Raw genomic sequence first — 12,694 nt, forward strand, 5'->3', positions numbered from 1 at the left:
TTTCTTTGGGATTGTTTTCTGTGTATTTGTTACTTTCTTTCTGTTCTGGAGATTTAATGTATTTTTTCATATTGCTTGATGTTGTTGATTTGTGCCTCCGCATGGAGATAGAGTTTAGTTGCTCCTTTCACTTGTTTCAGCTGCTGCGGTGGGGGGAGCAGCTGTTTATACTTCACTAACCAGGAACCCTGTCCGTAGTTGCTAACTGGGCCTGGGCCCCTCTTCGTAGCCACAGTGGCCCTTTGGATTCCCTCCTCTGCCGTGGGGGCCGTCACAGGGGGGCTTCAGGCTGCAGGTGCCTACTGTTGCAGCCCACCTAGATGTGCTCTCTCCTTGGGGTCTGCAACGGTGTTATGGGCTTTTCCAGCGGCCAGGGGTGGATCACTTATATTTGTCGCTCCGTTGCTGTCGGCACCCACCAAAACTCACTTGTCCTCTATGGGTTGCAGGAGAGCTATTGGCATCTTCTACAGTCTGTGGTTAGTACACCTAGCTATGATGCTTTTGCCCTGGGGTCTTCCAGCCTTGTGGCTGGCGGCTGGGTGCCTTCTACTGGTGCTGTGCAGAGGCTTTCCCTAAGGCTGCTGTGAGCCTGTAGGGTTTCCCCCTAGGCTACTAAGCTGGGTCTCTGGAACTCTCTCCAGCCCCAGTCCTCTCCGAGATCTCCGGCAATCCCTAGCCTCACGGGGCGGGCAACGGCAGCTAGGGGGTCGCCCCGCCCTCTGGGATTCTCTCCGGGCCTCTCCCGGAGCTGTGAATGCTCAGCGTGGCCCCTTTGCTAAGGGCAGACAGAGAGTTTTGTCTGCTGCCCGGGCGGAGCTCCGGCGCTTCCCCTCCGGGTCGCAGAACCGGCCTTTGAAAGTTCCCCCAGCCCCGGTCCTCTCCGAGATCTCCGGCAATCCCTAGACCCACGGGGCGGGCAACGGCAGCTGGGGGTCACCCCGCCCTCAGGGCTTCTCTCCGGGCCTCTGCTGGGAGCCCTGAATGCTGGGCGTGGCCCCTCTGCTAATGGCAGACAGAGAGTTTTGTCTGCTGCCCGGGCGGAGCTCCGGCGCTTCCCCTCCGGGTCGCAGAACCGGCCTTTGAAAGTTCCCCCCGCCCCGGTCCTCTCCGAGATCTCCGGCAATCCCTAGTCCCACGGGGCGGGCAACGGCAGCTGGGAGACCTCTGTGCCCTCCGTGTCTCTCTCTGGGACCCTCCGGGCGCCCCGAGCACCAGGCTGGGTCTCCCCGCCAATGGCGGGGAGAGACTCTCCCCGCGGGCTCAGGTGTGCAACTCCAAAGTTTCCCTCTGCGTTTAGGAGTAATTGCGGGGGGTTTAGGTAGGGTTCTGGTCACCTGTTTCCACCGTCGCTCCTCTGTTGTGTTCTCGCTCCTGCCCTAGATGTGTGTGGATCCTCTGGGGGCATCCGTTGGAAGAAAGCCGCTTGCGGGTACTAGGCTGCCCGTCGGGGTCGGAGAGTTTTCACCTATTTCCACATCCTCCCGGAGGAAAGTCCATCTGCCTTCCGATGTATAGTCGCGTGGGTGTCTCAGACGTCCTGAGATGCTGTCTGGATATCCTTTGTCAAGCGATAAGTGTCCAAATAATTGTAGACTCGAAGGGCGAGAGACAAAGAGGACTACTCACGGCGCCATCTTGGATCTTCCCTCTCATACTATAATGTTTTGATTACTAAAGCTTTGTAATATAGTTTGAAATCTGGGAGTGTGATGCCTCTAGCTTTGTTCTTCTTTCTCAAGATTGCTTTGGCTATTAGGGATCTTTTGTTCTATACTAATTTTAGGATTGCTTGTCCTATTTTTGTGAAAAATGCCATTGGAATTTTGATAGGGGTTGATTGAATTTGTAGATTGCTTTGGATAATAGGGACATTTGTACAATATTCTTCCAGTCCATGATCATGGAATATTTTTCCATTTATTTGTGTCATCTTCAATTTCTTTCATCATTGTCTTATAGGTTTCAGTGTACAGGTCTTTCACCTCCTTGGTTAAATTTATTCCTAGGTATTTTATTCTTTTTGATGCAATTGTAAATGGGATTGTTTTCTTAATTTCTCTTTCTGATAATTCTTTCATAGTATGTAACAAGCACAGCAGATTTTTGTGTATTGATTTTGTACCCTGTAACTTTACTGAATTCGTTTATTAGTTCTAACAGCTTTTTGGTGGAATCTTTAGGGTTTTCTATAAATAAAATCATGTTGTCTGCAAATAGTGACAGTTTTACTTCTTCCTTTCCAGTTTGGATGCCTTTTCTTTCTTTTTCCTGCCTAGTTGCTCTGGCTCGGACTTCCAGTACTATGTTGAATAAAAGTGGTCAGAGTGGGCATCTCGTGTTGTTCCTGATCTTAAAGGAAAAGCTTTTAGCTTTTTGCCATTGAATATGATGTTAGCTGTGGGCTTGTCATATATGGCCTTTGCTATGTTGAGGTACATTCCATCTGTACCTACTTCGTGAGAGTTTTTATCATAAATGGATGTTGAATTTTGTCAAGTGCTTTCTCTGCGTCTGTTGAGATGCTCCTATGCTGATTATCCTTCATTTTGTTACATGGTGCATAATGTGGATGGATTTGTGGATGTGGAAACATCCCTGCCTCCCTAGAATAAGTCCAACTGGATCATAGTGTATGATACTTTTTTTTTAAAGATTTTTTTATTTTTTTATTTTTTTATTTTTTTCCTTTTTCTCCCCAAAACATACATACATAGTTGTATGGTACATAGTCGTATATCTTAGTTGTGGGTCCTTCTAGTTGTGGCATGTGGGACGCCGCCTCAGCGTGGCTTGATGAGTGGTGCCCTGTCCGCGCCCAGGATGCGAACCGGCAAAACCCTGGGCCACCGCAGTGGAGTGCGGACTTAACCCCGCGGCCACGGGGCTGGCCTGTGTGTGATCCTTTTAACGTACTGTTGAATTTGGTTTGCTAATATTTTGTTGAGGAATTTTGCATCTGTGGTTGCCAGGGATATTGGCTTGTAGCTTTTTTTTATGGTCTGCTTGTCTGGTTTTGGTATCAGGGTATTGCTGGTCTCGTAAAATGAGTTTGAGATCATTCCCCCCTCTTCAGTTTTTTGGAAGAGTTTGAGAAGGATAGATATTAAATCTTCTTTGAATGTTTGGTAGAATTCACCAGGGAAGCTGTCTGGTTCTGGACATTGTTGGCAGTTTTTTGATTACTGATTCAATCTCCTTGACTTTATTATTCTTGAATGATGACTTGGCTAGGTTAACATTTTTGGGTCACAACTTCTTTCTCTCAGCATTTAGAAGATATTACTTCGTCATTTTCTTATATTGAATATGTAGAGAAATCTGAGGCCAGGCCTCCTTATCTCCATGTATATAAGTGAGCGAATAATTTTTTTTTCCTGGACAAATAATTTTTTTTTATTCTTGAAGTTTTAAAATATCATAACCAGAATGTCTTTTTGTTTATCTTTCTATATTGATTTTTCTGGCAACTTTGTGTCCCTTTAATATGCAGGCACAGGTTTTGCTTTGAATCAGGAAAATTGTCTTCTGTTAAATCTTTAAATGGATTTATGTTCTATTTTTGGGCTTCTCTAAGTCTGAAGTACCAGTTATTTCTGTGATGGATCATTTTTATCTCTTCTCATCCACCACCTTTAATTGCTTTGAACTCTCGTCTTTTTCCTTTCTACTTACTCACTTAGCAAATGTTTTTAAGAGTCTGCCATATGCCAGAGCTGTTCTAGGCACTGGGGACAGGGTTAGGGGCCAGGTAAAAAGATAACTTCTCTGATAGAGCTCACATTCCAGTGGAGCAGAGTGTAAACAGGCAGTAAATAAGATAGCAGGGGATGTTAGAAAGATAATGACACAAGAGAATAGAGTGGAGAATGCAAGGGAGAGAGCAGTGGCTTACTTTAGATTGGGTGGCCTGCAAGGGCTTCTCTCTGTACTTCCTTAGCTCTGCCCACTGCATTTTCATCTCCTTCTGTTGTCTTATCTTACCTTCATGTTCTTTGAGTTCTTATCTTTAGCTTCTACTGTAGGGTTAAGTATTCCCAGGAATGCTTTTATTTTGGTGAACTCTATTTCTTTCAGAATAGATTTTTCACCTATCTTTTGCATTATGTTCTTTCCTTATTTTGGTTTTTTACTATAGTTTGCATAGATGCTTTCCTAAACCCTTTCCCTCTCCATTTTGCTCATGCTTCGGGTGGTAGCTCTGTCCAGGCCTTCTCATTATGCTGGTTTAGTGTGGGTGGATTCTCCTGGACTGCCTTCCCATGTTGTCTGAGACATCTAGGCCCTGTTGTGAGCTAGTTTGAATGATGTCTTTGGTGGCCTGAAGGCGCAGATGTGAGGAGGAGAATGCAGCCTGCCTCTGGTCACCTTGGCTGGTGGCCACCTGGCTTGCGCCTGGTTTTGCCTGGAGTTCCTGTTTCCTGGATGGGCGTATGCTCTGTTCTAATTCTACCCTCCTGCTTTTAGGAGGAGGCCCTGGAGCCTTTGTATCCATCCATCTGGGAGAGTCAGCCCAGTCTTTCTCTAGCAGTGTTTCCGTTTCTCTAAAACAGAGCAGGGATGTTATGTGAAAGGTGGTTTGGGCTCTTCTTACGTTAAGACACAGGGTGGCGCCAGCCTGGTGGTGCAGTGGTTAAGTGTGCACGTCCTGCTTCAGCGGCCTGCGGTTTGCCAGTTCGGATCCCGGGTGCGACATGGCACCGCGTGACACGCCATGCTGTGGTAGGCGTCCCACATATAAAGTGGAGGAAGATGGGCACAGATGTTAGCTCAGGGCCTGTCTTCCTCAGAAAAAAGAGGATTGTCAGATGTTAGCTGAGGGCTAATCTTTCTTGAAAAAAAGACACAGGGTGGGCTGGGGGCATCTCCTGAGCCCTCCTTGAGCATCTTGCCACCCTCTGTTCTCCTAAGGTGATTGGCTTGATGATTGTCCTGTGCTTCCTCTCCTCCTCCTCCCCACCAGGGAGGCATCACCTTGGCAAGCTGCTGGGATTTTCCTGCCTCTGCTGGGTCACTCTTGGTTTGGTTGGGAGGGACTTTTGCTCTCAAGTCTGTTTTTGCATTTTTTTCTTAGTGCTGTCTATATCCTCTGCCTTTTTTTTTTTTTAAATGTTTGCCAGCTGGCAATTTTTTCTTTTTTTTAAAGATTGGCTCTGAGCTAACATCTGTTGGCAATCTTTTTTTTTCCTTCTTCTCTCCAAAGCCCCCCAGTACATAGTTGTATATTCTAGTTGTAGGTCCTTCTGGTTGTGCTGTGTGGGACACTGCCTCAGAATGGCCTGATGAGCAGTGTCATGTCCGTGCCCAGGATCTGAACTGGCGAAATCTGGGGCTGCTGAAGCGGAGTGCGCAAACGTAACTACTTGGCCATGAGGCCAGCCTCCGCCTCTGGCCTGCTGCCTCTAAGTTGTTGGGGGTGGTGACTATTAGTGAAATTTCCCTTAGAGCTTCTTTGGAGAGTTAGGAGCTGTGTAGAGTGGGGCCAAGCTGGCTCTTTCTCTGACCACAGCCCTTTTTTATGTTTACTGGTCCTAGCTTATTTGTCTTTAAAAAAAAAACCCACCATTTGCTATTTATATCTTAAGAGGAGGGAGATCTTGATCTCTGGCTTCACTATACCATCTTAAAACCAGAAGTCTGCTTGTTTTAACTTACAAATACATTTTAAAATTTGTCATCATTGAATAACCTCCATGCCTCAGCAGGATCCATGCTCAGTCTGTGAATTCAGGTGGCCCTGGCATGTTGGTGAATACATACTAGGAGGGCCCCAATTTGAGCAGCATGGAAAGTTGGAGATTTATGTAAAGAAAAATATAGTGTTATGTTTATTTAGGTAACTAGCAACCTTATATAATTCTAATCTGTTTATTTCTGTGAAACATAAGTTTAGAACAGAAAGTACAACTCCACTTCTTTTACTAGGAATTTGAACCTTTTCCTTAATTAAACGTTTAAGTCCTCTACTCGCTTAAAGTCAGCTGTACATCTTGTTAAGGGTTAAGGACAGTAAGTCTGGATTGGAAAAAGATATTCTGTTTAGCTTTTTACAGATGTAAACATTTCCCAGGTAATCCCTTTAATAGCATATGGGTTGATGAGTTGTTTGTTCTGAAACAAGGGTTAGCAAACTGACCTGCAGGCTAAATCTGGCCCAACACCCATTTTTGTAAATTTTTATTGGAATACAGCCTTGCCTATTCGTTTGCATATTGTTTGTGGCTGTTTTGGGGCTAGAATGGCAGAATTGAGTATTTGCAACAGAGACCATAATGGCCTGCAAAGCCTAAAATATTAATTATCTGGCCCTTTACAGAAAAACTTTACTAACCCCTGTTGTAGAATATTTTAACCATGGGATCTCCTCATGTTGTCCTAATTAACTTTTCTTCCATAATATTTAAAAAGTAGGCTTGAGTTTATTATTCTCAGTCCTTAGTGATCTTAGTAGGGTCACCTAAAGGATCCCTGATGTGGCCACAGGAAGAAACGACTCTGCCAAAGTGCATTTCCTTCCAGTGTTCCATCCCTCTCCACCCCGCTTCTTGCCCCCTCAGCTCGCCCCGTCTCTCTCCATCCCCCTCCATCCTTCTCCACACCTCTCCACCCTCCTTCTTGCCCCCTCCTTTCCCTCCCTCTCCCTCCGTCCTCCTCCATCCCCCTCATCACAGAGGGAAAACACCTGTTGAGTGCTGCCTTGAGGCACTGGTTTGCTTTCCCAGAAGCCAGTTAGCATAAAGCAGAGATTCATCTCTCCAGGCTCTGTTTATTGAACTTGATTTATCTCTTGACCATTCTTTTTTGTAATTCTTAAAGGAATAGTTAACATTTGAGCCTCTTCTGAGTCTCATTTAATTTTTTTCTATCTTGAGTCATAGACCTTTGGAAAATATTAGAGAATGGTCCCCACATTGCATCCCCAGGGGCTGGCGTGGTGCCTGGTATATAGCATATGTGTTTAATAAATATTTGCTGGGTGGGTGATGTCATGCCTTGTGCATAGCATGTATCGGATAGGTCTGTTCTGGCAAGTTGAGCACTCTCATTGGCACAGCCCCTGCTGCGCAGAGCTTCCTTCTCCTTCTCTTTCCCATGGCAGTCTGCCTTGTCGCAGTTATGGTGTGAAGAAAGGTCAATTAATTTTAGGCCAATAACCATTGGTTATTTTTCCCTTTCCCAGGCAGTGGTTATCATGGGTGTGGTGCTACAAGGTGCCAACCTATACGGCTACATCAGGTGCAAAGTGGGCAGCAGAAAGAATTTAACCAGTATTGCTACATCTTATCTTGGAAAACAGTTTTTAAGACAAGTAAGTGTTTTCTGGATGTGGGGGTAATTTTAATGTGATCAGTGACTAATGCAATGATTTTTAATTCTTGTGGAGTTTAATTTTTATGAAATACTTTAAAAAATAAGTTTTTAAAGGCACTTATTTAAGTATGAGATGATGATGATAAAGATATTTTAATTACTCTTTGAAGGCTTTTAGGATATTCCAATGTCCTAAATAATGTGTGTCCTGAAATTATTTTAAAACCAGCAGGATGCACTATCATTGCTGGTAACTTATTTAAAAAAAAAATTACCCTAAGTTCACTTGCTTTCCATTCATTCTGGTGGCTCTAAATGAACAGTTTTGAAGAACGTATATTGTATGGTTTTGGGGTTTACAGTAGGAACAAGTAGAAACATAATAAGACTGTCTCATTAAAGATTTTTTTATGGTAATGACATTTTTTTGTTGTTGTTAGAACATACAGGGTTTACTAGAATTCCCCAATATGAAGATTTAAATCAGGGTTTTCAGTGGGTTAAGTAGTATTCATAGGTAAATAGTATTGGGTAAATCTCTTGGGAAAATTGAGTAGGTCTTTGTATGAGTGATACCTCACATTTGTTTCGTGCAGTAAGTTGGGCAAGTAATGTTTTTTGGGATGGTGGTTCTCAAACTTGAACCTGCATAGGAATCATCTAGAGGGCTAAAATGCAGGTTCCTGGGTCCCACCCCCAGAGTTCCTTATTCACTTGGTCTGGGACGGAGGGTCTCATAATTTTCATGTCTGACAAGTTCCCAGGAGATGGTGATGCTGCTGGTCCAAGGATTATGTTTAGATAACTAAAGCCCTGCAGAATTAAGTGATTTCTCAAGAATATACGGCTAGTAAGTGGTATACAGCTAAGGCTTAACCCAGCTCTCCTTTCTTGAAATTCATTGTTATTTTCATTGTACTATACAGTTTCTCTTGTATAAAAGATAAGAAGTAGAGAAAACGAATGTTCTTGTGGGGACATCATTCTCCTCTTCAGGAATTTTTACATGGTCCCAGTATGCCTTTGCTGTGGTCCACCTTATGGTAATTGTCAAATGTGTGCTTAATAGTTTTTTTCCTTAGCATTTTCAGTGTTTCTGAAGTGAGAAGAGACATTGAATACAGGTAAATTTGAACCTGGAGCCTGACATAACATGGATAGGGTTAGTAGACTTACATAATACCTGGTGATGCTCTGCTAGAATATGACTGCCTTGCTGGACATCTTGGTGGATCCATTGATTTACTTCTCCAGCATGTCCATCATTTTTAGCATAATTGGGCCATAAGGTAATGTAGTAGCTGGTTCTGCTTGCAAATAGAAAATGTTTTCCTAGGCCTCATGCTTTGAAGTCTGTTAAGTAAAGTAGCTTTTAATATTAAGGAGTTCTTTCTCTTTTGCAGAACACCAGAGATGATCAGACTTCCTGAAGAGGACTAGAGAAAGCTTGTGTGTTCTGTTACACTGGGAAACAACTGAAGAGATTCTTGACTCTCAACCTTTTAGAACTCAGTACATGTTGCAAAGAGGAGTGTTGGGTTTGTTTTTCCATTTACAAATTTACTTTAAAAAAGGAAAAGTAGTTTTCGTATTAAATTTTTGTTTTCATTCTAGCATTTTGGGGCTTGAAAGTATGGTGTTGTAGAAATATTGTCAGAATTTAGTTCATGGTATACTTATGTGTATGCACATAGTCATGTAATACCCATATATCCCAAATTCATGAAAGTGTTTGTGTTCACGTACATGTGTAATGGAGACCTTTGCATTTTGATCCATAGAACATAGGAGGATGTTCTTAGTCTACATCAAAACTCTATGTATTTACGTATGATTTCTGTAGATTATTTTCGAAGAAAGTTTTGCTTCCATGTTAAGAGTGAGCACTTTGGCTTATATGTAAGTTAGAAATAATTGTTAATTTTACAACATAATATTTACTTCATGATGAAACTTCTTATCCTAGGCGTTCACAGGCAGGTAAAAGCCAAATTTGGGCCAGTGGCATTAACTAATTTCTAAGATTTTGTTTATTTTTATTTGTAACATATCATGTACTTAAGGCCCAATTAATATAAATGGAATTTTTATAGTTTATATTTAAGGGATACCTAGAGATTGCTGCTCTTCTATTTATTTTTTGGAAAACATAGCCAGATTTTGCTTTGGAACTTCCCGGAGGCTCTTCAGTGGTCCTTGGCTTAATGAAATCTATCTTTTACCACTAAGAGTATTATTCTTATAATGTCATAGTGAGAATAATCATTTAAATGCTTGGCATAATAAATGCCTAAAAGACATTTTATTTTATGAATCTATTTTTTCTTGGTATAATGGGGATATTGTAAATCATGTATTTGTATTGATGGTATTTCTTAAAGCAATATATGTAACAATCTACAAACTAGTGTAGGCACCTGTGAATTCTGTTGTAGGTATGGTAGTCCCCCCGTATCCGTGGGGGATATGTTCCAAGACTCCCAGTGGATGCCTGAAATCACAGATAGTACCAAACCCTGTATATACTATGTTTTTTCCCCTATACATACATATTCGAGGTGTGACAGCGAAACTAACATGAATTTCTTTTTCCTTCTTCATAATTTCGTGGATAGAAGATTCGTTCTTACCGTAGATCTTAGCAACCTCAGCATACGAGTTTTTTTTCTTTCCTTAAGTTGAAAACTTTTACCTTTTCACTTAAAGGAAACACTTCACAACTTCTCTGTGGCATATTCGAATTGCCAGCATCACTACTCTTGTGCTTTGGGGCCATTATTAAGTGAAATAAGAGTTACTCAAACACAAACACTGTGATACTGTGACAGTCGATCTGATAACCGAGAGGGCTACTAAGTGACTAACAGGTGGATAGTATATATAGTGCGGATGCATTGGACGGAGGGATGATTCATGTCCCGGATGAGGAGCAGCAGAATGGTGCAAGATTTCATTACGCTACTCAGAATGGTGTGCAATTTAAAACTTGTGAATTGTTTATTTCTGGAATTTTCCATTTACTATTTTTGGACCACGGTTGACTGGGGGTAACTGAAACCGTGGAAAGTGAAACCTTGGATAAGGGGGAGCTATTGTATACTGTAAACTTTATTGGAGTCTTTTAATCAGCACGTTATTTTGTGAATGTATTTATACATTGTTAAAAACTTTGACAAGGTGTTTTGTTTAATGGAATAAATGTCTTTATTGGAGTGATAGCTTTGGAGGTGCATAGCTATATTTGTATAAAACTCTACTGTTTACAAGCACTTTGACACATGTAATCTCTTTTGATCCTCATGACAAACCTGTTAGGTGTGATGCCCATTTACAGATGACAAAATGAAGCTTCAGGTTATTGAGTGACTTGCCCAAGGAAATACAGATTGGAGGAAGACCCATCAGGGGGTATTACCGTTTTTAGAGTGAATATTTGTCTCTAAATATCCTTTCCTTTCTTAAGAATCATTAATTTATTAAGTCATTAATTTATTAAGTACTGGTTTGCCATTTTACTTATACTCTTCTGGTGAGGAAGGTGGATGCTGCATAAAGATATGTTTTAATTTAATCTGAAAGATCTAACCTAAATCTTTAGAGTTGAGAGTCTAACGGGACACATTAGTATAGTTCTTGAGGTACCTATGTTGTTATTTGAACCTGCAGTCCTAAGCAAATACGCATGTGGCATATTTTGGAATTTTGGAATATGCATGTGGCAGGATCTACCACTTATCCCCCAATATCCATTTTTCCCTTCTGTGTGCTTCCCACCTATTGGCTGGGACATGGCAATGAAGACAGATTTTGTGCGTGCATGGCTCTTTTTCTTCCTGCTAGCTGAATGTAGACATAATAGAGGGAGCTTGAGCAGCCATCGAGGCCAATGGGGTGGAAGCCTTGTTTTGTGAACAGCAGAGAACTGAGGTAGAGCTTTGTCTGAGTTCCCTCTGATGGGATTGCAGCTCTGACCTGCCTGCTGAATTTTTAAGTGAGAAACAAACATCTGTCTTGTTTAAGTGTTAGTGTTTTGGCTTTTCTGTTGCTCATAGGCTTAACCGAATTCTTCATGAATATAGTACATTATATTACAGTAACATCCCCCATAATTGTTTCCATGAATATAGTATTTGAGATGTAAAAATTCAGTAAATACATATTTGCCCTTTCCTCTGTGTACTAATTAAGCTACTATAGGTGCTAATGAGTCCAGCTGTTCCAGATGCTATTGCTGCATAAAAATTCACCCCAAAACTTAGCAGTGTAAAAAGTCGTTTTATTTTGCATACACATGCTGTGGGACAAGAATTTGGGTGGAGCCCAGTAGGGACAGCTTTTTTCTGCTGTCTGGGGCTCAGCTGAGAAGATTTGAAGGCCAGGCTTCACATGCTGGCTGGGGGCAGGAAACATCTGGGACTTTCTTCAGCCACAGGTCTTGGAGGTTGATGTTGGCTGTCAGCTGGGACCTCAGCTAGGTTGTTGTTGGAACACCTACGTTTGTGACCTCTGTGTAGGCTCATTTGGGCTTCTTTACAACCTGGCATCTGGGTTCTAAGAGCAAGCTTCCCTAGAGAGCGAGAATAGTGTGTTTTTATGACTAGTCTCGGAATTCACATAATGTCACTTCTGCTGTACTCCCTTGGTTGAAGCAGTCAGCAAAGTCCCTTCGAGTTCAAGGGAAGGCTAATAGACCCCACTGCTTGATGAGAGGACTATTAAGATTACATTATAAGAAGAATATGTGGGATGGGAGATAATGTTGGAGCCATGTTTGGAAAGTAAGGTGACAGCACACCTACTGTAAACATTTCATCAAGACTGAAAAATTACTTGAAAGAGGCTGAGGGTAGTAGGTGTTGTTTTCCCTCTTATCTTCCCTGGTTCAGCCTTGAATACAGGTGAATTGACTGAGTGGTGCACTTAAAATGAAAGCAATGTCATATCCTCCAGCCCCCAGAGTACTTTGACCCACACCTCTGAAGTAAATAGGAAGGGGTGAGTGTGTGTAGAGGTGTTGGCACGTTCATTCCACCATAGCGTGGGTACTGTGATCCTTTCAAATTTGTATAACTCTAGAGCTCATCAAAGTTCTTTTGTATATATCATCTCATTTGATTCTCCCCATAACCTCGGGACGAAGGAAAGACCGTTAATAGCCTGATGTTACAGATGGGTAGCTAAGAATGAGATAAGTAAAATAATTTACTGAAGGATGCACATAGTAGAGACAGTAATGCTAACCAAATATTCCATTTATTCTGCATTTCCCAGCTTCTTTAATTAATTGAGGCCATGTGATTAGTTATGGCCAATGAAATGTAATTAAAAGTGACCAGTGTCATTTCTGGGTGAAGAAGGTGAAACTGCTGTGAGATTCTCTGAT

The 12,694-nt window shown here is 42.1% G+C and overlaps 1 protein-coding gene across 2 annotated transcripts in view; it reads left to right on the forward strand.

Moving 5' to 3' along the window:
* The window catches only part of TVP23C (trans-golgi network vesicle protein 23 homolog C), a 32,083-nt gene extending 21,554 nt beyond the window's left edge, over positions 1-10,529 (forward strand). For both annotated transcript variants that reach the window (XM_046676891.1, XM_046676890.1), the window contains exons 6-7: positions 7,181-7,309; positions 8,715-10,529. In XM_046676891.1, the coding sequence (XP_046532847.1) occupies positions 7,181-7,309; positions 8,715-8,741 (156 nt within the window). In that variant the 3' untranslated portion in view covers positions 8,742-10,529. The remainder of the gene's footprint in view (positions 1-7,180; positions 7,310-8,714) is intronic.
* Positions 10,530-12,694: the final 2,165 nt, after the last annotated feature.

Source organism: Equus quagga, chromosome 11, assembly GCF_021613505.1.
Source record: "Equus quagga isolate Etosha38 chromosome 11, UCLA_HA_Equagga_1.0, whole genome shotgun sequence".
NCBI lineage: Eukaryota > Metazoa > Chordata > Mammalia > Perissodactyla > Equidae > Equus > Equus quagga.